The 27006-nt window shown below is 50.3% G+C and overlaps 1 protein-coding gene and 1 long non-coding RNA gene across 5 annotated transcripts in view; one reads left to right on the top strand and one right to left on the bottom strand.

Annotated features, from left to right (window-relative positions):
• The window catches only part of BABAM2 (BRISC and BRCA1 A complex member 2), a 168553-nt gene extending 164322 nt beyond the window's left edge, over nt 1-4231 (top strand). For all 4 annotated transcript variants that reach the window (XM_080586411.1, XM_080586412.1, XM_080586413.1 and 1 more), the window contains one exon: nt 877-4231. In XM_080586411.1, the coding sequence (XP_080442537.1) occupies nt 877-940 (64 nt within the window). In that variant the 3' untranslated portion in view covers nt 941-4231. The remainder of the gene's footprint in view (nt 1-876) is intronic.
• On the bottom strand, nt 1482-26796 carry LOC308192635. Its single transcript, XR_013948951.1, has 2 exons — nt 23934-26796; nt 1482-22929 (listed from the first exon to the last, which is right to left on the bottom strand). It is a non-coding gene; the product is annotated as an uncharacterized lncRNA (long non-coding RNA).
• Between the last annotated feature and the right edge of the window lie 210 nt (nt 26797-27006).

Below are 27006 nucleotides of genomic sequence, written 5' to 3'. Positions count from 1 at the left end.
AGGTACAATTCAAACTCAATTTTGGATACTTCGGATCAGCTCATTTTATGGACTTATGAGTCAGTCAATTATTTGTAAAGAAGATAGACCGAGATCCAAAGCATACAAAGCACATCTTAATTTATAGAGTCATGTTCTGAATTTCAGTGTCTACTGAAAGGAGTTACAGTTCCTCTAAAGTGTTAGTATTTATTCTCTACATCTTATATAAACTGCTGCCATCAGCAATGACTCTGTATTGCGTCGAGGTTGCTGTACAGAGACAGATGAAGAGCTTATCTTCTGTACATATTCTGACTTTACCTCATGATTTTGCTGCTCCACTGACTTGGCTGTCTTTGGGCCTTTGTTGCCATATGTGAAGCTTTCTTTAACATAGAAAATGACATTATTATCCTAGAAACATGGTAAACATCAACTGTATCAAAAAATCTGATATAAAATGCTGCAGGCATAACCACACTTAAGACTCCTCTAAGAATTTCTCACTTTTACAGCCTTTCAAAGGTATATTTTCCAGTGCATAGCAGAGTTTATTTCTGGAACTTTGCATCAGATAAAATACGGATGCTGGATCAGGCTGTTCTGGCAGCATCAAGTCGCTGATGTCGACCACACTAAGAGGTGTGGCGTGTTGTTTGTGTTGAGGCCGCTAAAGAACAAAGTACTGCTGGATCTAGAAAGCTGCAGTATATGGATCTGCTCTGTGCTGAACACTTGTAAGAAAAGCGCTACCCATTTATGAGTTCTGATAATGGGTGAAACACTGCAACTTCCTGCTTCTCTTTGTTAAAACTTTGGCTACCTACATCCACCATACGCTCCCTCCTAACCATGAATTTTCTTCTTCTTTTTTTTTTTTTTTTTCCTCACTAGGGCGTATTTCAAAACATTTGTCCCTCAGTTCCAGGAGGCAGCATTCGCTAATGGAAAGCTTTAGGTAGCCTCGGGCCTTGAGATGATACTGGACAGATTTCTTCAGTCTACGCATGTCAGCACGCAAGAAGAATTCCTGGAAACGGGCTGGACTGGCTTGATACTTTCTAGCCTCTGAAATGGATTTGGTAGCTTCAGTTTCTGTCAGATTTACGAATTGATGACCTCAGCTAGCACGCTCAAAACTGAGTGTTTGATATTCATCCCATCCCTTTGCCTCTGCCACCGCCATTCCTTCATGTATCTACTGGATTAAATTTAAAAGCATGTGTTTTGATGTGATAACATTTTCCGGTGCCAACAGTGTCCTATATGTCATGCCTTGTTTGCTTGTCTTCAGAGGGTGTTAATTGGATTATTTTTTTTTTTCACAGAAATTTGTGAAATTTGTATATTTAGTTAACATTTCCAGTTTATCCTGAGAAAATCTAAAACTGCCGTATGTACCAGAAATGCCTAATGGACTGTACAGTGCCATATTCTGCCTTGGATGTTGGCATCTCACTGTGGTTGTTACTCTCACAGGTATGGATATGAGTTGCACAGTTCAATTCTCAGTGCCTTTCACGTTGGTCTGATATTAATATGGCAGGGGTTTGGAGCTGTTTTTTTTTTATTATTATTTCAGTTGAAAGCTCGTCTTATATTAAATGCTGTGCTTTTATGCTTTGTTTTTATTTCCAGTTGCACACTTTCAGTGTTTTACTAATGAACTCCCTTTGCTTTTATGAAAAAGTTTTAGTGCTCCAGTACAAATGCTCATAGAGCTAGTTATATAAATTGGTATAACAAAATAATGCTCTTTCATAGACCTATAATTTTTCCAAGTAAGATAAATACTGCTAAGAAGAAAACTTTCAACAAACAACTGAATGATGTCTTGGAAAATAACTAATGAAATAATGTAGGGTTATAGATATTTAGCTTAATGCTTAAGTTCAACATGTCTTCTCAGAAATCACTTTAAGTGTATATAACTGGAAACATTACCTCCCCTATTTCTGACATGCCAAATGCAAAATTCCACCTATTCATCCTTTCTTCCATGCTTGTGTCAGGCGCACCAGTTAGGGCTAACAGTCACGGTGTCACTTCCCGAATTAATTCGTAAATAGACCAGGGGACTTTCCAGTAAGGAATGAAATCAACGGTCTGCATTGCTTATAAATGGCACATGGAAAATGTGCCCCACTTCTGCTAAATATAAGGAACTAAATGAATAGTATGCAGATGATACAGTGGCACTGAGAAAACATTTAATTTGAAATTATTCACCATATCACTGCTATCTGCTCATGTAATGAAATCTCATCAAATTAATTGATTGGCAGTGTTCTACCCTTTCTAAAACTTGTTATTTTACTTTAGAATTAGTGCTTTCCAGTGGAATGTCCACCTAGGGGATGTGGATGGGTCTTGAGCAGTGAAGCTTAATAATTAAAAATTACGCAGATTAGTTGCCTCTAGAAACTACAGGTATTTTTAGCTAGTTTATAGGCAAAATTGTAGTTTATGTTTAATACTGAAGTTCTTGGCTGGAAATCAAGCTGCAAACAAAATCAGAATTGTTTCTGCAAGTCTACTGAGAAAGGGGACACGTTCTGTCCTGTGACCCATCTCCATGTGACTGCTGCTGCATTATCTGAGGGCTGTAAACAGCTCCAAAGGTCTGAGGCTGAATTCTCCCCGTGGAGGCATCACATTAGGCTTTTGCATGCAAACCAAGTCTTACAGCAGATGTGGAGGGTAATGGCTTTGTGTGTTGAGCAAAGACATAGCTGAACAACCTCAAATGACTGAAAACAGGCATTGTTTAGTGCATTGGGACAATCTCAGATCTGCATTTCTTCAGGTAAAAATTAATGCCTCACACACGTACTCAAGAATAAGCTAACTCTTGTGAATTGGGAGGGAAAAGGAGGACAGCTAAGGAAAAGCATTCACAGTCTTATAGTAACAATCTCTAGTACCTTCAAAAGGAAAAAAGAAAAAACATAACTCAAGTTGCATCAGTAGATCCCTGGAACCTTACATTTTATAGCACTGTCTGGGATTCAGTGTTGCAGTGACTGCCCCATGAACACGGTGTTTGCTCTACATACTTAATTGATTGCCCAAGTGGCACCAGTACTTTTTTAATCTTTTCAGAAATTGCCAAGATGCTTTCAAAGGCTAGCAATTCCAAAACGATCCAAAAGGAGTGGGACTCTTCAGAGTGAATGCACATTTTCAACCAAAAATGCATCCTTCACCTCCGTCCTCAGAATTCCAGACTGCTTTAGTACTAAGGTCTACGTGTTCCAAAAGCCATGATTTACTTTGAGGATATAAAAAGCCTAAATCAACGATTCCTCATGTTATTCAATAGCGTTATACCAACTTCTCACTAGCATGTATAGAAATGAGCCAGTGGTTTCAGTTTTAATTTTACCTCTTGCAACTGGTATTATTTGGCCAAAAAAATGAGGTAGAAGGGTTGAGAAACTGATCTGTTTGTGTTTGAGATAAAGTCTGCAAGCCTAACTATTTTCAGGTTAGAAAAAATGGCATTTTGCTTGCTCTGAATGAACATTTTCTTTATTTCAAAGCCACCCTGCACTCTTTGACGCACCCAGTAGTAGTTTATGGAGCCCTTCCTGATTGTTCTCAGGTTGGTTTGTGGGTGTTAGACCAGGACAGGTAGGGAGTTAGGAGGAAGGACATGGAAATGAGCGAGGTCTTCAGAAGGAAGATTATGTATAAATGCTACATCAGAAAGGAGAGTTAGTCTGAATAATTTCATATCAAATCAAGTATGGATTGAAGCAATTTAAGTTAGCCACAGGAGCTGTAATCTGATAAGGTGGAGTTAACTCTGTTATATTCTGTTTTCTGATAATAGCCATTATGGCCACTTTAATGGGGATGAAACTTTCAGCTCGTTCTCTCCTATAATGTGATACATACAATTAAAAGGAGCAGTTGGACCTAAGCTGATTCCTGTGGTTTCTTAGAACAACAAAACAGGAGAAAAACAGCAATGTTACGAACATACTGAAAAGCCTCAGTTCTACTCTGTCACGATTTTAACGGATAAAATGCAGTAAGCCTGTATTTACTATTCTCCATCAGTGTACAGCTTTCTGACAGTCCTTCAAAGTGTAGATGTAAGAGTCGAGCCTTTATTCATCTGTATGCATTGCATCCACTGTGCTAGAGGTAATACCAAAACTTCTGGATTCCAAGTTAGTTTATTTTGTGAATTTGCTGAAAAGACTGGACAAGCAGCTGGAAGAATAAATAAAAGTTAACAATATTGCGTGTGGTTTGGCCTTCATTGATCTTTCTGTCGTGCCGGTCATCGCTTTGTTGATCAGCATGCTTTGTTTGCTGATTCAGCAACCTTTTCAGCATCATCTGCGTCCTTGGAACATCCTCCCATTCATATATGGAGTAAACTTGACTCTGTTTTTCAGAAAAAAAAATCATTGCTAGAATTAGCAGAGATCTCCTACGCATTGTTAAAGCCTTACTAAGCATGTTTTTTCTGTGTATTTTCTTGCTTTCATCCTGTCTGGCACTTACGGCAATCAGCATCCTTGGTGAATCAGTCAGGAGACTGAAGGCTGCACTGAAGCGCGGTGCCGCGAGTCCTTCTTCAGGCGATTTCACACGAGGAGACTTCTCAAGCAGGAAGGGATGGAATGGGGCTGGTCAGTCTCCCTCCAGCAGTGCCCCCTGCTACAAGACTGGGCTTTTAACAGAGGTCAAAAACCCGCTCAAGTAGTAAGTAGGGACTGCGGCTTAGCTGGCTCCGTCTGCATCAGCAGCCTCAGCGAGGGGAGGCGGTAGAAACCTGCAGTAGCACGCGAGGGCCGCTCCTGCTGGTCCGAAATACATTTCTAATACCGAGTCTGAGTGGCAGCCGTACGTGAAGATGAAAGGGCCGCGCTGCGTGGAGCCCTCTATCTAATTTCTCGCCCTTCCAGCTTTGTGAGACAGGCGTGCTGCAGGAAGGTACCAAGCTTCGGACACAGCTCCTGGCCACGACTTAATTACAGGCTGCTGTCCTTGCCCTGTGAAGCAAATGAAATCTGTGACAAAACAGACAGCCAGTGAATGCTCTTCCCTTAAATTACTTACCTCTCTGCAGCGGGTGTATTGTAATGCTCATTAAACCTGAAGGTAACACTGTTTTGAATGTCTTAAATGGTACTGAAAATCCCTGAAGTCATCTCCTTTGCAGTTTCCATCTCCTGGTGTCTGTGATGTTCCGGGACAGTCTTGTTTTCTTCTTTCTAGTTGCTGCTATTTTTAGCAAGTGAGGTTTTTCGTTTTAACAAAGCAAGCTGATGTATGCCAGTGTCTTCTGGGCCTACACTGAATGTGGAATGATTTGCTGTAAAAAACATTAGCCTTACCGTAGAGAGTGTTTTTATTTATTAAGCTTAGCATTGTATGCTCCACAACAGAATCATTGTGAGGAAATACTCCAGTGCTTTCCAGAAAGGAGTGGATAATCACGTTGATGGCATCGTGTACATTTTTTGCACTGAATTTTGGTTTAATGCACATCTTAGCGTCAGCAGGGGGAAAGTGTATTCCAAAGGAAGCCTGCCCCTAAGTAAACCATTGATCGGGTTGCATCTTTTCCTGTTTGCACTTTGAAACAATAGATTTTGTCCCTTTGGTGGGCAAAGCCAGTAGCAGTCTGAACAATGCACATCATCAGTACAGGGGCTTTTGTAATTTTTTTCCACTGACTTTTGTAGATTCAGAGCGTAATTTCAAACTTTGTACTGGGGAAAGTAAACAACGCAAATATCAGAAACGTGCAAGCGATTTTAGCTACGTATGAAATAAAAGGCTAGCAGTCTAATATACCGTAGGATTATTGAGTTCTTGCAGAATAATATTTCGAAGCACATGGCTGGAAAAAATCATGGCGTGTAGGTGATTTTAGTCCTGCTTTTCCTATTCTGTTTCCCGTCTTAGATTTAAAAGCACAGTTCTTGGTTCCAAGGCACTGCACAAACACCATTTTGTTAAAGTGGTAGTTACCAAGCAAAAAAAGGCAGGGGGGAGACTGGGATCAGCTGCTGAAAATAGGTCTTAAATCATCAAGAAATCAACAAAGGAAGCGAGGTTTGGCGGCTGCCCTGCCACTTGCTGAGTCTACAATATGGGCCTTCAAATGTGTCCCCAGTGCAAATTAAAAAAAAAATGCTTTTTTTTTTCTTGCAGTGATAAAGAATAAATACAATATTAAACAACAGGAAGTAAAGCAAGCATTTAATTGCGGGCATGAAAAGCAAAATTCACACTAGAAGCCTAATGTTATTTGTTCCTACGGCTCCCTGGATTTCTCTTGTCACCAGAGAGGGTGAAGGATTAATGCTTCTTGCTACAGCTGCCTGTGGTGAAAATTGATCCTTGGGGTGCTACATGTTTTCATCAAACTCTATTTAAACGCTAATGATGCTTTTTCTGTCCCCAAGGATGGCAACACCGTACCAGTGAAAAGCAAATCTTAGGCTATCAGGGGTTTCTATTCCACCGCTACTCCATTTCAAGCCCTCGATTTGGGTGGAGCGAGCACTTTGTGAGCCATCTAGCCTGCCAGCAAGCAGGGTACATTTTATTTCCTCAGTGTTTATTCAAAATGATTCAAGCTGATTATAATTTGACATCTTGTTTCCTTTACCCCACTGTCCCTCACAGCAAAAGATCTTTTTTTTTAGTATTTCTTTAGAAATCAGAGCCGTCGAGGTTGTTTGTGCCTTTCAAAGGGAATTTAGCGCTGGTGCCGGAGCAGCAGCTCGAGGTTGGAGCCTTCAGTTCGTTCTCTGAACTGCGCGGTCAGCAGCAGCAGCACCACAAGCATCGCGCACCCCTCCCAGCAAACCTCACGTGAGCTTCTTCTGACGGGAGGACAGCCAGGAGTGACAAAAACCTCAACCTTTTTTTTCCTGCTCCTCAGACTGCTCGCGAAATGCCCGGTGCTCGTCCGGTTGCTGTACGTAGCTGCGGCTGCTGCTAGGGACGGGACCCCCGCTCCCTGTTGGAGAGGTGATGGGTTGCTGCTCGGCTGGGGCTGGAGCCCTTTCTGCACCCAACAGGGAAGCTGTGCCAGAGGGGAATTGTGCCCCGCTGCCGAAGCAGGGCATTGCCTCTTGAGCCTTGATAGGAAAAGGCAGCTGCAAAATCCAGCTGCAACTCAAGAACAGCCCTGCCAGCTATTGGTGATTTCTTGTGTGTTTTGGCCTACCGAGCCTACTCTGTCTTCTGCTGCCTTAATGCCCCAGAGAGTGAATGCGACAAAAGACTTTCTTGTTGCATCTCCAGCCCTAGAGGAACATAAAAGGTTTGGAGCTGTTCGCAGTCAGCTTCCCGGCTGAACTCTTCTATCCTCATTGTGAGAAGGGGAAGCAAAATGTTGAAATAAAAACCTGTGTTGCAGAAACAGTTTGTTTCGGGCATTTCTTAGCCCCTTGGTTTGCTTCCATGGCTGTTTTAGTATTGCTTTCTAGTGAAAAGGATACCGTAGTACACGGCATTTGCTGCGCACATCCCTCCGTCCCCCGTGTGCTGTAGGTGCTGCGTCCCAGCACCTCCGCTTCCCTCAGGGCTGTGGACGTGAGCCGAGGTGGCCCAGGGGTGAAGCAGGGGACAGGATGGCATTTTCTGGTTTCAGCAAGAAAGCGGGGAGCTTGGGTGAACGAGTTTGTGCTGTGAGAGCTGGACTCATCTTCTTCTGAGCACCAGCGGCACTCGTAGCCAAGAAGAAATAACAGCTCCTGTCTAATGGGGTCAGATAGCTTAATGGAGCAGTTTCCGCACGGTGGTGGCTGTATAATTATACGCTGGGCCATGGCGTGTCTGTTTCTAATAGCGCCCTGGTCTCTTGTGAGTGACTCAGCCGCTGCTTGAGGCTAATTATGGGCAAGTTGCGTGAAAACCCCCACAACCTGATCCTGCCGGCCTCGCTTCCCCTGGCTGGGGACTCAGCACCGACATGGATTGCTCACCGCAAAGCTGGGCAAATAAATGCCTGCTCGTGGGGAAGGGGCTGTGCAAAGACAGGCTCCAAACCACGCACAGGTGCCTGGTTCGAAGAGAGGGCTTTGTCTGTCGGGACGTGGCTCATGCGAGCCTCGTTCCCTGCCTCTGGTATTAGCTGGAGATGGGGGATTGCAATGCAGCTTCAGTAATCTATTAGACTGGTTTCATGGAGCACTTCTGTATTTGTAATGGCCTTTTTGTTGCATTTAGCATGATTTTTATTGTGATGCTTTAGAAATGGATCACGTATTTGGCCCTTTATAATATTAAGCAGTGTATTCATCCCTGCGACATACTCTGGCAGAAAGGTCCGCGCATTAACTCTATTGTACGAAGTGTTATTTATTCTCTCTGCTCCAGAGGTGCTGTGAAGGAGACTCAAGAAGCAGCTCATATACTTGAAGGCAGCACAGAAAAAAAAATGTGAGAACACTGGAGATCACCAGCATCACCTCAAGCACTATTTGTACAGACCTGATCTTTGCTAACAACAACAACTACCGATTTTAAAGCGTTTGCAGGAAAGAAGTAACAGGGGTATACACACATCTAGTGCTATATGCAGAGGCTATGAGGAGCTGCAAGCTAAAATGAATTCACAGGGAGTTTCATGGCTCCTTATATCAGGCTCTGTCAGGTTATGTTTACAGGGAAGTCTTGTCAAAAATCCTTCTTCCAAAAGCAACATCATCATAGGCAAAAATCTCCAGGATATCCAGCCTGGGGGAAGAGAGCATTTCCACCAAGAGCTTGGGGACTCTCCTTGGGGAATTTTGAGATATAAGCAGGCAAAGCCATGGCAGTCCTGGTGCTGGGAATAGCCCTGCTTCAAGCGAAAGGCTGGACTACATGACCTGCAGACACGCGTCTCAGGCAACTTTCATGTGATCTTTTTTAAAACCTGTGATACAGATCTAAGCACAACCTGATATTATCTAACTTAAAAGCTAGTTCAGAGTCAATGGCAAATGGAAAAGGAAACGAGAAAAAAATAGTGAGATTTCAGAAGTTCACTGTTTCTAACTATTTTCAGATCTTAGAAGTGCAAAGACATAAATTCAATACTTTTTCAGTCACTTGTCTAGTGTCAGTAGGGACCACTGCAAAAAGGTAGCTGGTGTCTCTATAATGGGGTGCTCTAAATAACTGCCTGAGCTGGTTCTGAGCAGAGTAGCTTGAGTACTTAAGTGCTATGGTCATATTGCATCATCCCTTCTTTTTTAACTTTATGAAAGGTACCTTGATGTTGCCTTGAAAAAAAGCTGCGCTTGGATTTGAAAGTGAGCTGGGCATCTGGAGCCAATGCTCTGGGTACAAACAAAGAAGCCACTTCTTCAGCAAGGGTCTCAGGCTGGAAACTGGTCCAATCTGCATTGAATTCTTATTGTTTGGGGTCTTTCGTTGTATTTAAAGAGCATTTCACAAGCAGGAAAGAGTTAAAACTGAGTGCAGTGAGCTGCTTGGTGGGCCACAGGATCAGGCTGGACTGGAAGCCAGCAGGAGTCTGTACACGTGCACACCTGAGGGGTCTGTTTGCAGGGAAGTTTGCATTTTACGTCTGACATCTTGCTATAGAAAAATAAGGATTGTTTTGAGGTTTGTCTTTGCGCCTGGTCCTGCCACTCAAGATTAAATCTCGCAGACAAAACAAGCTGTTTGGGAGGCGGACCAAGAATGCCTTTACAGTGAAGAAAAATATAAACACTCAGCCAACTGTGATTAACTATTGAATGCAAAACACTCCCTGGGTTTTGTTTATTTGTAGACTGTAGAGAAATCTCCTAAACGCTGCCATGCTTTCAGTGTGAAAACACTCCAGCCTGTACAACCCACTATTGCTGGGGGAAGGAAAGGATTTTGTCCATTTTGCTGCGAGCTGTTTCTCGAGCGCCTTTTTTTTTTTTTTCTCCAAATGTGTTGTTTATTTGGTTTTGCAAAGGCGCTGTACCCAGTTTCCTTTCATTGTGCACAGTCCTGCCTTCAGCTGCTTGCACCTGAGCACGGCTGCAGCTCTCTCCCCTCCTGCTCAGCTCAGAGAGGCTGAGGGTGCCTGGTGCCACACACAGGCTCCTGGTGCCCTCTGAACATCGCCCAGGTGAGCACGGGGAGAAGCTGTCAGTAAGAAAGACCCAAAATGTGCTTATGAGCAATTGCTTGTTGCCAGCAGGCAACTCGGGGCATCCCCAAACTTGGAGGCAGCTGCAGGAATGACGACAGCACGCAAAGAGCCCGACAAGCACTTTGCAGAGTGCTTTATGTGTGCAACTGCTTATTCCTGCTATCAAGGTGATCATGTCCGAGTTTGTGGCCAAATCTAGATTTTAAGGAAGAGAAAGCAAGCAAGCCATGGCAGCTGGAAGGCGAAGGGGGGCGGCTATGCTGCTGTCAGCCGCGGAGCGATACTGCTGAGTGTGGTGAAACTCTCCCGTCCTGGGAGGCTGACTGCAAAATACGGCTTGTAAATGTGGAACAAATGTTTATATGAAGCCTTTTCTAGTTTTATAATCCAACGTAAACCAAGTGTGAGACAGCTGGAGCAGCGTGCCTTCTGAGTGCTGTGTTTGCACTTGAGAGACTGAAGGTGGAAGCGAGGTGGGGCTGCAGGGGCAAGGAAACGCAGAGAGTAAATGGTGTTAACTGGGAGAGAAAAGCAGAGTTATGGAACCTCCTTTGGCTCCAGTTTCCTAAATTACAGGAGTAATTTGTGTTTTGTAATTAACTTACTAGTGTCTCTGTAGACACAGCGCTGGGCAGGCCTGCTGGGGAGATTTAACATCTGAAGGCAGAGGGCCAAACTGTGCCTGCCTCACCCCGCCATGCACATCGCTGCGCCATGCACATCGCTGCGCCATGCACATCGCTGCGCCCACGATGTGAGTGGCCGCGAAGCACGGTTTCGTCCTCTATTTCAGCACCGGTCATCGGACGGCTGTAGGCTGGAGCACGGGCTCGGTGCCGTGCCCGCTGGCGTGACACCACCACGCGCCTCAGCCTGGCTGCAGGGTGGGCTTTGCTGCTTCATTAAGCGAAGCTGTGTGAGGAAAGGCTTAGTGGCGGGTTAGACAACAGCAGTTTACGAGACATGGCCCAAACAGGCTCTTATTTGGGAGTCGGCTGGTGTCTGTGAAATGTAAGGCATACTCAGTTATTTAAGCGCAGGCTGCTGCAATGTTTTTTCCTCAGGCCCGGACAGGAAAGCCTTTCCATGCAGTTACTGCAGGTGTAGTCAGGACACACTGGCATGCCCAAATATATTAGCTTGTTGTTTTGGTTTGTTTCTTTAGTTTTTTGTTGTTGTTGAAGGACTATTTTTTTTATTACACACTTCACTGACAGTAAATATAAGGTCACTTCTGTCCGCTCCCTGAAGTTAGAAGGAACAGACCCCCAAATTAACTGTTCTGTCATTTCACCCGGGTACTCTAAAAACAAAACACGACCAAAACCGACTGCAGCAGTTTCTGTAAGTGTAAACAGCGAGACCGATAACATCTAATCGGCGTCTTTGCCAAGTCAAGGTAGCAAGAAGTTCTGGCTTTATAACATTAAAAAGGCTTTGTAGTTGGCGTAGCACTTTTCATCCGAGGACATCAAAGTGCGCTGCAGGCGCTAGCTCATCAGGTTTCCCCGCGCCCTTGTGAGGTAGCCCCGACTGCGGCCGTGCGAGCCGGACCAGGCCTCGTCCGGCCCAGGCCTTGCGCAGGTGAGGCCAGGCTGGAGGCCATGCCCCTCCCCGGGCCTCAGTCACCGCGGCTCAAGACCTGAGGCCTCCGCCGCTCGCGGGGAAGTGCCTGAGCTTCCTTGAGGCCTGCAGGGCTGCTCGCGGGCACGCCCGGCATCACCCGCCACCTGCCGGGACCGCCAGCCTCCTCAGAGGCGAGGTCTGATAAGGCAGAGCCAGCCGCTCCTGCCTGCGGGAGCCAGCTCCTGTAGGGCAGCCTGCTTGGAAACAAAGAGGAGGAGGAGGAGGACGAGGTGCCGCCTCCCTTTTGTTCAGTAGCTGCGCAGTTACGCCAGGGCTGGGCACCGCGGGGCCGTCTCCTCCAGCCCCGTGCCAGCAGGGACGGCGAGCGTCCCCTGGGCTGCGGGATGAGAGGCTGGGCGCACAGCTCAGGAGAGGGGTCCCTGTGGTGGGTCGGCGGGATGAAAGCAAGTGTTTCACATCAACAGTGAGCAAGGTAGCCAAGCCTAATGGAAAAAGAGAAAAAAGAAAAAAAAAGAAAAAGAAAAAAAAAAAAGAGGTGTGAGCCACACCTCTCCGTTACTCTCTGTTGAGTCATCGTGGTGGTTCCCTGCTTGGTGGGGAGCCTGCTGTGACCCCTTCCCAGGGCACCAGCCTGTCCCAACCACCGTAACCAGCACCTCGCTTAGCCCTATGGCTTGTACTGCGAGGAACGTATTCCCAAAGTTAGGAGCTGCAGCGGGACCTATCCTCGTGCCCAGCACCCATAAGGAGTGGCACCAAATGGCTTTTCCTCCCACACCGCGAAATTTCCCGGCAATGCCCTCGTGTGTGCCTGAGACGGGAGGGAAGGGGAGAGGGAAGCAGCTGAGCCTTGCTTGGGAGGCAGCGGGGCTCGCAGCCGCTTTCACAACAGGAGGAAGGCGGGGGAGCATTTGCATGCTGGTACGCTGGCTTCCTGCTGGAGCCGTAAGGTATGCCGGTGTCTCAGGAAACCGCCTGAAAGCTCTTTGATCAGCAAGAGAATAATGGAAAAATATTTGATTTAATATGGGTCAAATTAACATAGATTCCACTGGTTAAACAGAGAAAGCCTTAAAATAGAAGATGTTCCTTAAGAAAGAAAAAAAAAAAAAGATCAGATTAAGGCCAGATGAGCCTTGTCCAACTGAGAGGCATAAAATGCTGTTCCCAGCATGTTGTGGTTATTTTGTAATAACCATGCATTACACTGATATGCCTATGTAATTGCATACAGGGAAAACAGGAGTAGCATGTAATATAAAAGTGCCAGACATCACCAACAGCCATGAAGTAAAGTATATTCGTAGTAGTCCAGAATCTGCAGGTTTTTTCCTTATCTGAAATTCCCTTCCTCAGGTAGTTTTGCTTGAGTAATATTTTTTGTTCAAGATTTGACCCCAAAACTTCAAGAAGAGGGAAGTGTCCTAGAAGCCCACCTCACTGTTTCATTCACTGTCCTTGGATCCTTAATGCTTTATCTACTACAGTCAGCTGCTCAAGGAAAAACGTCAGAAGATAATATAGTATCTGGTTTCATTTCTCCTTGATCTCACCAAATTTTTTGATGTCTTGACAGAAGTGAAATGTGGAAATTCCTCTAAAAGCTGTGTAACTACTATTAAAAAAAAAAAAAAGAAAGAAAGAAAGAAAAAAGAAAAGAAAAAAAGAAAACACAGTGAGTGCAGTTGGCCAAGGTATGGCCATCAGGCCCAAGTTCAAACACAGTGTTTAAACACTTGCTTAACTTATTAATTGAAGTCAATGGGATTTCAAGCACTTTGCTGAAATGGGAGATTTTGTGGACAACAGTTGTGCCAGTACATTTGTAATACAGAAATCAAGTCATGCCAGGTTTATTTTGGCTCAGGGTTTCTTTGTGGTGGTGATTGACAAATCCACAGAATTGGACCGATACCAGAGAGGTGATGACTGTAAGAGAAGTGATGACAAGAAATAATAAATTTTGAACTGGCAAACACTTTAGCTTGAGCAGGCTGAAAACCTCTACATAAGGGAACAAAGAGGTCCATTTATGCTGATAAATGCACTCTTTTCAGGAAGACCTCCAGTTCATCAGCAACTAATGTGCTGGGGTAGCTAAAAATGTTGAAGTAAATCCTTCTGTAAGTGGTGTAACTGCACTGAAGCTCTTGGAAATGGACAGGTTTATATCACTTGATAGCCTAGTCATATAATCTTATAGTCGCTTTGAAAAAGACTCATTTCCTGGAGAAAAAATTTCATGCCTTAGCATTGCAAGCAGTAGGACAGAGCTCAGCATGGTAATGCATTTCGTGTCTGTTGTTGGAGGTTGTCCAAACACACCCCACTAACCAATAAATCACTGCCTCATTGAAAAGATTCACAGAAATGGGTTACAACATCAAGGTCGGAACCAGTACAGTAGGAATTAGACCGGCAGTGTCCGTACATAGGGTGTGGCTCAGAGAGAAGATCTCGCAGCCTGCCCCCGCTTGCCCTGCTCCCTCCTCTTCCTCTTGCTTCTCCCTTTTCTTCCTCCCGCCACTCCTCACTGCCTGATCCTTCGCGTCTCCCTCGGCACCGGCTCTGGTACATACCTGCTTGCACAGAGAGCGAGTTCAACTCACTAGCCTAGCAAAAAGAAATGAAATACCAACGTTTCTTTGTTTGGGTTTGGTTTTTCCCATTTCAACGAGTTGACTCAGCATGCAGTGCCATCAGCCAAGCACTGGAGCAACGCAAGTGGCAGGAGCGCGGCCAGGGGAGCCTCATCCCGCAGCGGGAGTGGGCAGCGGTTCCAGCTCTGTCCACCGCACGACACCACGCCTCGACTCTGCCGTGGCAATTTCCACTTTACTGACACAGGGCAACGTGGACAAGTTATTGCCGGTACATCAAAGGGCTGGAAAAAATTAATCAACAGCACCTCCGAGCTATTAGGCATAGAACATAGCTAGATAAAATCATAAATAATGAAATCCTGCAAGGATGTTGCACAACGAGTATTGAGGCAAAGCTCATAAAAGTCTTCTTCACGGCATCTGAGCCTTTTCCTTCCACGGGAGACATCGTTTTCTAAAAGTGATTTTTGTACAGTAAGCTCACACTGGGCAGAAGCGGGAAGGGCCCCAGCCCATGTGATGTCAGGATAAATATGTGGGAAGCCAATGCAGCAAAAACTTCAGCCAGAGGAATGTCTGGTGCAGAGCGGCGCGGGAGCGGGCTGGCTCCCGGTCCCACCTTCGGCACAGCCGCCAGCAAGGCCCTCGCTGAGGACTGGGCTGAGCGGTGGCACGGCTGGGTACGGCAGGCCGGGGGCCGGCTCTGGCTGTCCTCTGAGGGGACACTTCTGTGAGTGCGTCCTCCTCCCAAGGGTGTGCCGAGCGGACTTCTCCATCCGATGCAGAAGCAATTGTCCCGAATCTTAATGCGGGATTTCAGCATCCGAGTGTATAGGAAAACCTAGTGAAAGACCTTCGTGTTAGACTCTGCAAGTTCGTTGCAAGCAACAAGAACAGATCTAGAGATAAAGATAATAAAAAACACTGCATTCCCTTGTCCAAAAGCCCATAAATCAAAGCTTTGGCTTTTCAGTACAGAAACACTCTTGGACGTAATTGGAAACAGACAGCACCAATCTGAAACACTTCATGGAACTGGGCCGGCGATGGCTCTGGCGAAGAGGTCCCCGGGGCTCCCCCTCCCCATTACCCAGCTGGCAGCTTTGCGGCACGTAGCGTTTGTGAGGAGCCAGGAGGGAACAGTCCCTGCCCCGGCAGGTGCGAGGGACCGGCTAGGAGAACAGAGTTTGGCCACGTCCACCTGATTGCGAGTGAGGTGTACGTGGCTTTTCACACGGCTGTGGCTGCACTTGGGTGACTGGTGGCTTGACAAAGAGGCTTGAAGCCGGTGGGGTTTTCATGTCCCACCTGGCGGCCCCGCAGCTGAAACCCTGCAGCAACCAGGCTGGGGGAGCTCCGCGAGGGGAGGCAGAGGAAGGGAGAGGGGTCCCAGAACCTCCCCCCATCACTTCGTCCTCTGCGACAAAGAGTCAGTTACTCGGTTTCTTCGCTCTGGTTAGCGTTTGTTCCTCAGGGCCCTATCTACGGTGGCTAAGGTGTCAAGTGTGGTTTGGACTCAGAGGCCACACAGCTGCCTAAAAGATACTTACCGGAAAGCAGGGCTGGCGCAAGATAAATGGTGAATTTAACCCAGTAACAGGCCTCGTACGGGTGTTCTTCTGTCCAGCTGCCATTGCTATGGAAAGGGCCTAACTCAAACTGTAAAGGCTGCTTTTATCCCGAACCGTCCACAAGGAGACCATAACGATATAGCCATGTATCAGTAATAAATAGTGAAGCTTGCCATGGACGGAGGAACTAGCACAGCAAGTAGTTCTGCAAAGCAGCGATGCCAAGCCAGATCAAGGCAGCAGAATTTATAGCTGCTATTATCTGCATGAGGTATATTTACGACTCCCCTCCACATTACTCTGATATCTTTGAATCTCACAATATTTGTATATTCATTCCCACAACATTCCTGTAGGTAAGGAATTTGCAAACAAGAAGCCCAATATCGGAGCCTCTCCGTGCCGCGTGGAGCAGCATTTGGAAGGTGGAGAAACTTCAGAGTCCCTTCAGCAGTTACAGATACATCCAGGGAAATTAACCAAATAATGTGATGGAAGTGGTTGGGCTATCTACAGGGTAACTAAGTCAGTTCCTCTGGGCTGGGCCGTGCAAGAGTTCAGACTAGATGATGACAGTGAGTTTTTATCACTTTAAAGTAAACCTCAACTTGCAACCTAAGCAATCCTGACCTGGGACGCCTTGATACAGAATGGTTGGAGGCATAGGAAAATGAAAGCACTCCAAGCCCTGAAGTTCATAATAGTAAAATAACTCATAAGCAAAGTTGTATAACCTCAGGTTTACAGGTTTTATACTCAGGTTTGATCACTTTGGGTTTAAAATATTCCTGAAGTTCTGCCCCTAATTCCTTGACACCGGATTTACTATTCATTACTTTGAGAAGCTATTGATGTCACAGAAAACAGCAGAAGAGCTGAACACAGCATATGGGGTAAATGAGACAATATGCCTTTCCTGTTGTGCAGAAAGCTTTCACATGGATATGAGGGGTTCATATTTTCATGCCATTTTTGCCTAAATTTTATACGGTAAGATCGATCTCAGTGCATCCTCGAATGAAAATAACGCTTTGCTTTTCTGTGACCTTCAAGGGGAAGAAGCCCTTGAGCCGAGCCCGCCAGGCCAGGCCGGTTTGCAGGCGGAGGCTGGTGCCCGAGGAGGGTTTGCTGTCTGGTGACTGCCGCTTGAAATGGCTCTTCTTCTGCGGCCGGCTGTATGCTCTTGGGCAAGTGTGACCTCAGTTTTCCATCCTGCTCAATGACGATAATTATTCATACTTACCTTGAGGGCAGGGGGGAGGTGAGCTTAATTAATACTTGGAGAGGCCTTTGAGATGCTCGGATGAAAGACAATGTTGACGGACAAAATATTTCCACCGTGACTGTCAAATTGGTGTCCCCTGCACTTCCTCAGCAAGGGAAGGAAGGGTTAGGTAGCCGGCCGGAGGAGCCTGCCAGCCCCAGCAGCACAGGGCGCCCAGGGTGAGCGCGCTGGGCCGCAGAGCCCGTCCCCGGAAAGGGGAACTCCTTCCACGCTCACACCTCAGCGTTACGAGATGATGTCCTTGCATCACGCTCACACGCCTGCCTCTTCCGTCTGGCTGTGTCGCAATGGTTTCCTTTTCCCCAGCGTGTTTCCCACCTCCCCTGCCCGCCTGCACCGCACCCAGCTGCAGTATCTGCACTGTGGCCAGTGGGGAACCGCGTGGCCTGCGGCTGGGAGGCCGTCCCCTTGGGAAGCGCTTTTCGTCAGTGGATGGGACGTTTCCTGTACGAACACTAGATATTATTGCACTGGAGCGACCTGCAGGTGAGGGAGGTCTTCAGCTAACACAGCCCTGCCGGGCTCGCCGACAGGAAACCAGCTGCGTTTCCTGGGCAGGTCCAGAGCACCATATTTCATACTTCATGTGGGGGGAAGACACTGCCGAGCAAACCCTGCGTTCATCGTACGCAACACAGCCTCCTTGTATCAACGTAAGGGAAGTCCGCCCCTCGCTTGGGGACCCCATCCTCGGACAGTTGCGCTGGAAATCAGAACTGACGGCTTTATCTAAGGGGAACTCAGTCATGATTTTGCTCAAATGCTAGGGGTTTACTCTCAAAACTGGCATGAGCAAAAGGCCACAGCACAGTTTTTCACCCTTTACCCTCCTCCAGATCACAGCAGCCAAGTGCAACGCTTGCTGGGGCTACAACAGCCCACAGAGAGTGCACCATCCATCCTATGAGTAAAACCTTGCACCTCGGGTTTTCACAGCGCTGTGCTCATACCAGTTCATCTCGGCATGGGTCTGCAGAGGGGAAAAGTTGTTAAAACCTGAGGGGTGGCTTCTGAGGTAGGAGCCGCTGTCCTTGCCAGCAGAAGGGGCGAGAGGAGCGTCCCGGGGCACATCGCTGCGTCGGGTGCCCATGCCCGCATGCCGGCAGCCTGGCTGTCTGGTGACAGGGACGCTGCCTGTGTGAGGAAGGTGGCAGTGAGCGTGTTTCCACTGGCTGTAATATTTGTTTACCTTCTGAGTGTGTGTTTTTTCAGCCGGACGGGGAGATCTGGTTTGCCAGCTTCCTCTCTCAGCTCTCTCTCTGACTGTGCGCTGTGTGCGCGTGTCCAGCATGGCCGGCCTGCCTACCCCTCACTTTGCAGCAATCCCATCACAGAGCTGATCCCCGGGTTTTGCCATGCTTGTTTTTGCTGTGGCAGACCACGGGGATCTGCTCGGCAGCCCCAGCCCTCACACCCTCCTTTGCTGCGCAGAACTCGCTCTCCAAGCCCAGCAGCGCCGCACCTCCAAGAGAGACACGTCGTGGTATTTCTGGTCCCCAAAACTGCCCAACAGCGAGGCAGAAAAGGGCAAACCTGGTTCTCAGAGGGCTGCTTGTTTTCTGTCCAGCCTTTGCTCAGGAAAAATCCCCACCAAAATCAATAGCTCCTTTCCCTGGGTAGGAAATACTGAAATCTGACTCATGGGATTTTATACCACATTTTGTGTGCCTAGGTTTGCCAAAGGGCAGCATCTCGTGCCCCAGCTAGCTGCCCTTTGAAGTAGCCTGGGGAAGGAGCATGAGGGTTTCTTAGAACATTAAAAGTAGTAGTGAAAGTCACAGGGCTTTTTTCCTTTATACAATCGAAGCCGAATTTGAGCAATAACCCTCCTGATTTCTCTGGGGGAGGAGATGTGACGTCTTGAGGTAAACCACACATCCCGTAACTACCACTGTGTCGTTTGTACGAGCTGCCTCTCCACAGAAGTGGCAGAACTGCTTTTCAGCAAAAGTCACCAAGTTTTCAGAGGGGAACGATTCCAGTCAGAGAAAGACCGGGCAGCAGAAAGGAAGAAAACTCAACCACAATAAAGCAGCCATTGAACCTGAAAGGAAAAAGACGTCAGCAGCCCAGGCAGGGGCTCTCCTTTTCCTGGTATCTAGCGAACCATAATTATGTGGAAAGAAGCCGTGGGTGGGACTGTTACTTACACGCTGAACTTCGTAACCCAACACCATGACGTCGGGAGGGAAGAGCCTGCTCCTCTTCGGGACTTTGACCTGGAAACTCGGGATGTACCTCGGAGGTTGTCACGGGGTGGGCCGAGCCTCGGAGGAGCTCCTGGGATGTCCCAGCCCACCTGTGCTTCTTCCTTGGTGTTCCCCGGGTGGTGGGACCTGGGGCAGCGATGAGGCTCAGGTGATGCAGAGCGAGGAGCCTCAGAGGAGCAGGGATGTCCTCCTGGGGAAGGGCACAGCAGGCAGACAAAGGCCCTCGGCTGCCAGGGGAGGGAGGAAATTCAGGAGGAAATGGTCAGGGAGAGCAGAGGAAAGGTCTAGGTGCTGTGGGAGCCGAGCTCCAGCACAGCCACTTTGCTGAGCGTGACCTAAATGGGACTGGAAACCCAAGGAAAGGACAACATGCAGTTCCCAACAAGAGAGATGGGCTTGTGGTTCAAAGCTGCTCAGTGACCCACGGAGGAGAGCCAAAGGGAAAACTGGTACCAGGAGCTGCAGGTAAAGGCTGGGGCAGCCTTGCTGTAGGGTCCACACCTGGTGGAGCTTGGGGTGAGCAGTGCACCTGGTTGAAACACCAAACCCCTCTGAGGTGCAAGACCTGGCCCCTCAGGAGGGACGGGAAGGAGGGGCCGTGGCCAGCAGAAGGGACATGGAGGCCGTGAGCTCCCTGAGGAGAGGCAGGACATGGACGTGGTGCTGCTCCAGACCTCCCGGGTCAAACCATCGCCGTGAGGTGGCCGACCAGAGCCCAGGACAGGGACAGGCCTTCAGAGAGCTTCTCAAACCCTTGCCAGGTCATGCTCCACCCCTCATCTGTTTAAATAAACATTAGCAGAAGAGCGAGGTGGCCAAGGAATGACTATAGGCAAGGTCTGAGGTGTACATCTGGTCTCTCTCCAAGTCTGTGACTGAAATAGAAGTCTAAATATATCTGCAGTTGAGGACTGAGGTGTGCTGTCCAAGTTAAATAAGGATATACAGCCCGGGAATGGCGTGGAGAGCTCAGGGTTGGGTCTCATGCTCGCTGGCAGGCCTGCGCTGAGGAAGCACCTATTGCTGTTGGCTGCGCTATAGATTGCTTTTAGGATCTGTCGGGGCAGTGTTTTCCTACTCCTCTCTTCAGCTCCGTGAGTGCTGGCCCCTCACTGCCCCTTCTGACCACCGTTCTTTAAGCAAGCTGGGGGGAAAAAATAGAAGTGGTCGCTCATCTTGTTGATACAACTCCGATTCTTCTCAGCAGCTTCCTGGTGGGGCAGTGTGGGGACTGTTGTTTGCCTGGGCCTAAAGGCGAGGATAAATGTAGTTTTGGTGTCCTGGCCATCGGAGGCAAAGTCCACGCTCCACAGCAGGTTCACAAACACCCTTCCTGAGTGGCAGGGCCTTTGCTCTGGTGCCGAGGGGCTTCAAAAGCTCACCCACGTCCCGTTCCCTGCCCTTCACTCCCTGCCAGCACCCCCAGCCTGGCTGCATCCCCTCCTCGAGCCACGGCCACCCAGCCCCTTGTGGTGGGGCAGCCCACACGGCTGCCAAATGCACCCGATGGTCCCCCGGTGTGTTAATGTGCATGTCAGTAGGCTCCCCGAGCTCGGGGATGCTTAGGTGGCTGAACCTACTCGTGTTGTTTGAAGGGTTCTGGCAAACATTCAAGAACAAGAGCTAAGACAGCCAGTTCTCATTTGTGGGCACGTCCCTACATTTCAATGTGGCAAACCTTGTGATTTAGCAAGTGAGAGCCTTCTGCCCCAGGGCTCTTAAAAGCTTTTTTTATTTTTTTTTTCTTTTTATTTTTCTTTCCTTTTTCTTTAAAAAAAAAAAAAAAAAAGAAGAAAACAAACCTGTCAAGACTTCCAAGAAAATGAGAAAAACACGAGCATAGATGGGCTGCAGGACTCGGACCAGATTTCTGAATATGCCTACACGTGGGGAAAGCTGCAGGCTGAAAGCTCAGTCCTTTGAAAGCTGCTGGGGGCTTTTCGTTGTGGGTTTTTGTTGTTGTTGGTTGGTTGTTGTTTTTTTTTTTGGACATGCTTGTACTTATGGAAAAAGGAGGAAAAATTGCCAGAGGCTTTTGCTGCCATTGTGAATAATGTTTTGTTCTGAAACTGTTTCATGCTTTTCTCCCCAAAGTGAGCACCTCGCTGTCTGAAGTGGAACATGTTGGCTGATAGGACACCGCTCATCAGTGGAAAAGGACAATTTTAGTCAACCTGTTCTTAATAGCTCCCGTGCCCACCCCGCCCCAGCATGGGGCTCACAGCAGGTCCCCATGGGTTGCACATATACGTGGGTCATGAGCCCACAGACAACGTGTACGAGCCCACTCGTGTCATGAGTCGTGGCATCCTTGTGTGGAAGGAGAGCGACCTGCCACCTCTTTGGGGTGCTGTGGATGGCTGTCCTCAGGAGAGCCTGGTGGCACTCAGTCTGGTGGCCTGTCCCCTTCCTGCAGCCACCAGGTCCTCCGGCTCCCTCCTCTTGTCCCCAGCACCATGGCTGTCGCTTGTCCCAACCTGCACCTGTGTCACTGTTGGTGCTGATGACTGAGCAAGCGGGGGCACTTCTGTGGGGCTGGGCCACCTGGCTATTTGTTTCTATGCAGTCAGTGGCAGGGGCCACCTCCCCTGGTTGGACCTCTTTGCTCTTGCAGGTTTAAGAGCCTACCCCTGAATACCTGTCCGTGTGTGTCAAACCAGGCACCCTCAGTGAGAAGCCATTAAAAAACCCAATAAACCAAAAACGGATCGTCTCCCTTAATCCATACACAATAATGTCAGCAGCAGAGATCTGTGGCACGCCACTCTGCTGCCGAGCCGATACCCAGAAGGCCACTGAGCAATCTTCCTCTTTGTTTTACAAATAGGTATAGCCTTTTGAAGCAGGATCAGTTGTAACATATTTATTGCGAGAATGAAAGACAAAAAACACAAGTCTTTGCCAAGAGCAAGTGAAATGGGCATGCTTTTCAAATAGCTACCACAGGACTGATTACCTTTCCAAGTAATTAAACATTGTGAAAGGTTATTAACGTGTTGATAATAGACAGCTTTGCAAACTGCCAGCACAGCACGATCTAGCAGACGGCGGCACGGCAGAGAGCAGGAGCCCTCGCTCCTGGGGGGCTTGGCGGAGCCCCAGCACCCCAAGGGCTGGATGTGCCCGACAGGGCCGGTCTGGACCCGGGCAGCCCAGGAGCGTGGGGCCCCCAAACCCCCAGTCTGAATGACGGCAGAGGACCTGGTGAGATGGTGGGCGGCCTCCCCCCGGCGCTCCCCTGGGGCAAGGCAGCAGGTGTCTGCCAAAACCCGGGGCCTGCCGGTGCAGGTTAGCGCGCATTATTTCTCTTCAGACCGACTTGCATCCACAAACACCGTCTCTTGCTGTGAATCCTCTGGTATTTTAATGCGTGTTATTAAACCCGCGTGGGAAGCGGGCTGGCTGAGCTGCGGGGTGGGTTTGCTGCAGCCAAGCAGCCGGGGATGCAGGCAGGATGCAGGCAGGGATGCAGGTGGGATTTAGGCAGGATTTAGGCAGGGATGCAGGCACCACAGAGCCTGTGCCTCCAGACAGTTCTGTTGCCACTGGGCCAAGGAGGAGCCAAATGGGAAAGCTGCTGTGGAAAAGGAAGAGGCAACAAGAGTGTTTTTTTTCTGGAACAGCCCCTAGGCAGAGGGAGGGCAGGTGGGTAAACAGTGGTGCCACAAACGCCAGCACGCACCCGCTGGACAGGGACTGCCCTTGTCTGGAGCAGCCACCTCCTGGTCATCCCCTCAGACCACAGACAGAAAGCTCTGCTCTCTTCCTGTTTCCAAACATAGCAGCAAGGGAGGGAAGGCGGAGGACAGAGAAGTGCAGGCCGTGGTGCAAAGATGAAATAACATCCCAGCGAGAGCACCCTCGTAGCCCTCTCAAAGCTTGCCCAGCAGTGGAAGCGCTCGGGATGTTTTGCTGCTGCCCGTGTTTCTGTTGGTGTAATGCTCTGCATCGCTTTAAAAGAACTTTGACTGCTTTGGCAGGTAGATTAGGTGTAACCTGTGCTTCCAGGTCACCCTGCTGCATTCAGAAATGCCCTTCTGTACTCACGGTGAGCAAACCAGGAGTTTATTATGGGAGGTGTTTAGACTGGGGCATTTAAGAAATAGTACATAATAACAGTCTCCACCTCGTGTCCCAGAGAATGTGGCAGGCATTACTGCTACTTAAGTGTCATCAGGATAAATGCAGCACCAGACAAATGGGGCTGGCTCACGTGTTCCTGCTCTGACACTTCTGGGCTTCCCCTGGGCTTGGGCAAAGAGCATCGCTCTGCCTTACGCAGAGCTCGGTCTCTATAAGCGTAAAAGACGAGGAGCAAGATGTTCAAAACGTGCTCCCGTGAGGTTAACAGCTGTGTTCATGGATCCCGGCAGCCCCTCTGTGGTGTGAGCTGTCTGGGGGCAGCTGGCAGGGTGATGGCACCAGGACATCCACCTGGGGCACCGCCAGCTCCCGGCGCCGCGGCCCCTCCTGCACACGCCGCACAACTTCGCCTCCCTCCACGGCTGGCAGCAGCGCAAGGGCCTCTGCAGAAAGAGGCAGAAGGGACGCTTCACGGGGTCAGCCACACATTATTTTTACCTTTGTGTTCAGCCGCCTCTTCCGCTCGCTTCCCGAGCGAGCTGCACCGAAATCCTGCTGCCGCCGCGAGGCACGGCCGGGGCGATGCGCTAATCAATATTGCTCGCTCGAGAAAGTAAGTCTCACTTCTCGGCCACACATTCCCCTGAGTGCTCGTGTCAAACTCGCTCACGTCAGCTGGAGGGAGGCTTACCCGCAGAAAGGTCAAGCTGCCCGAGCTGGAGCTGATCCTCTGCGTGCCTCTGGCCGTTTGAGCCCTAGCAGCGCTGCTGGGCCGGGCTCCGCTGCTCCCGGGGCAGGGGTTTGCTCATTTCCACTGCTCCCACGGGACGGGGGTGGCGTCCGCGAGAGACTGGAGCAGGGCAAGGCAGGGCCTGGCCCCGCTGGGGCAGGTTGGAGCTGGGCAGACAAGCACGGCTACTGAGATAAGGGGGGTGGCCTGAGCTCGGCCAGCGGGATCCCCGTTCCTGTCCTTCCCATCCTGCACACGCTGGGGCTACGAGGGAGCACCCTCATCCCTAGGCTGGCGTCTCCCGAAGCTATTTTCTGCTTCCCCAGGCCAGCAAAACACCTGGAGCCGTGCGTCGCGGCCGCTCTTACTAATCCCTCGGTCCCAATCCACTTCTTGCACCTGCTCCTCCGTGGGCTGGGAGGACCTTTGCTCTGGAGCACTCCGAGAGGGCTGAGGCTGCTTCTGCTTTGAAGCGGCGCTTGGCTTTGCCCGGGGTCACCTCGAGGAGTGCCCACGCTCCCTGAGGGATGGGGGACGGAGTCCTTCCAGGCCACCCCAGGCCATAAAGGGCCACCAGGACACAGCAGGGCCGCCGGCCGCGTGGCTGGGACATCGCCGCTCGGCGAGAGGTGCGTGCCCGGCTGCGTCTGGAGCCGCTTTGGAGCAGAAAGCCTCCGCTCTCGCTGGAGTACTTAATAAATAACTGTAATTAAGTGTGAGGTGGTAGCTGGAGAGCTCGTTCCCAGAAGTTAACATCAAAACACTTGCTCTTAGCACTTGGGCAGACGGCACGAAAGCAAACTTCTCGTGCGGACGAAAGCGCAGTTGTCAGGAAGCGCAGAAGAGCCCTGGAAACACGTACGCTGGCCCTCCAGGAGGAGGAAGGTCTTGGGAAGTATCACGGCCGCTTACGTAATTACAGCGCTTTTAACGAAGGCCAGGCCGGGGGGAGACGCGAGCTTCCCTTCCAGCCTCACGTCTGCTCCTGCCCCTCGGGCAGGCGGCGGGGGGTGGCCGACGGTGACCCCCTAACGCTGGGCTCGGAGGCGCCCTTATCCCCTGCTCCTGGAAAAACACTGCGGAGAGCGTTCCCAGGTCCGGGTTTCAGCCTCCTAATTGCTGCTGAAATCCAAGGAGCCAAAGCCTCGTTTGCCTCGCAACCATCCTCGCCTGCCCTGGCACCTGGGCTGGTCTCGATTCGTCTACGGCTCGGGCAAGAACGGACGGGGCCGGCGTGCGTGTTGCCTCTTGCTCCGGGAGCAGGGCGCGCGTTGCGCAACGCGGCTGGGGCTGCGCGGGGTTGGACACGCGCGTGTCGGGGCGCCGGGAGCCCCGGGGCAGGCGTTACGGGGGAGAGGCGAGGGAGAGGGGGCTCCGCGGGCTGCGTGTTGCGGGGCACTCGGTCCTGTGCTCCTGGCCTGGAGGGCTCACCTTCCCAGCCCTCGTCCTCAAATGCCCCCAAATGCCCCTAAATGTCCCCAAATGTCTGAAATGCCCCAAGTGCCTCCAAATGTCCCAAATACCCCCAAATGTCCCAAATGCCCCCAAATGTACCCAAATGCCCTCAAATGTCCCCAAAGGGCCCTAAATGGCCCCAAATGGCCCTAGATGTCCCCAAATGTACCAAATGCCCCCAGATGTCCACAAATGTCTCAGACGCCCCCAAATGGCCCCAAATGTCCCAAATGGCTCCAAATGCCCCCAAATCTCCCAAACACCCCAAGTGCCTCCAAATGTCCCAAATGCCCCTAAATGTCCCCAAAGTCTCCCAAAGTCCCCCAAACGCCCCCAAACGTCCCAAATGTCCCAAATACCCCCAAATGCCCCGAAATGTCCCCAAGTGCCCCCAAATGTCCTGAAATACCCCCAAATATCCCCAATTGTCCAAAATGCCCCCAAAGTGCCTCACATGTCCCCAAATATTCCAAATGCCCCACGAATGTCCCCAAATGTCCCAGATGCCCCCAAATGTCCCAAATGTCCCCAAGTGGCTCCAAATGTCTCAAATGTCCTGAAATACCCCCAAATGTCCCAAATGCCCCCAAATGGCACCAAATGGCCCCCAATGCTCCCAAATGTCCCCAAATGTCCCCAAATGTCCCAAATGCCGCCAAATGGCCCCAAATGTCTCAAACACCCCAAGTGCCTCCAAACGTCCCCAATGCCCCAAACACCCCAAATGCCTCCAAATGCCCCCAATGTCCCCAATGTCCCCAAATGTCCCCAGATGCCCCCACGCCTGGCAGTGCCCGGCGGCCGTGCCCCGCCCCCCTAGGCACGGCGTGGGAGCAGCAGGCTCCGCGTGGGGCGGGCCGTTTCGGCAGCACTCGGGTTTCGGGGTCCCAGGACCCCCCCGGGACAACCCCCGCCAGCCCCCGACCCCCGCCCCCCCCCCGCTCCCGGCGGCGGGCCCCCCCCCCCCCCCGCGGGCGCTGCCCCTTTAAATCCGGGCGGCGCGGAGCAGGGAATCCCTCTCGCAGCGCGTCACCCGCGGCACGGAACCCCGCGCTGGCGTAGCGCGACGCAAATGCCCATTTTTGGCAACGTGCGACAGCGGCGCGTACCAAGCGGCGCGGGCAGCGCGGGGGGGGGGCGGGGGGCGCGAAACCCCTCCTCAAGCCGCCGCCGCCGCCACCCCGCGGCACCGCAGGGGGGGGGCGGGGCGGGAGCGGGCCGCCCGGGTGCGGGCGCCGCGGCGGGGCGCGGGGCCGGGGCGGGGCGCGGGGCTGGGGGCCGCCCCCCCCCCCCCCCCCCCCCGGGCAGCGGGGCGCGGTGGGAGGCTCCGCGCGGGCGGGGCGGGGCGGCAGCGCCGCGGGTTTGACGTGCGCGGTGCACATGGTG

The sequence above is a fragment of the Anser brachyrhynchus genome (genome assembly GCF_964034855.1).
Source record: "Anser brachyrhynchus genome assembly, chromosome: 3".
In the NCBI taxonomy this organism is placed as follows: domain Eukaryota; kingdom Metazoa; phylum Chordata; class Aves; order Anseriformes; family Anatidae; genus Anser; species Anser brachyrhynchus.
The sequence above is the reverse complement of the archived record's forward strand: the minus strand, read 5'-3'. Positions and strand labels throughout refer to the sequence as shown.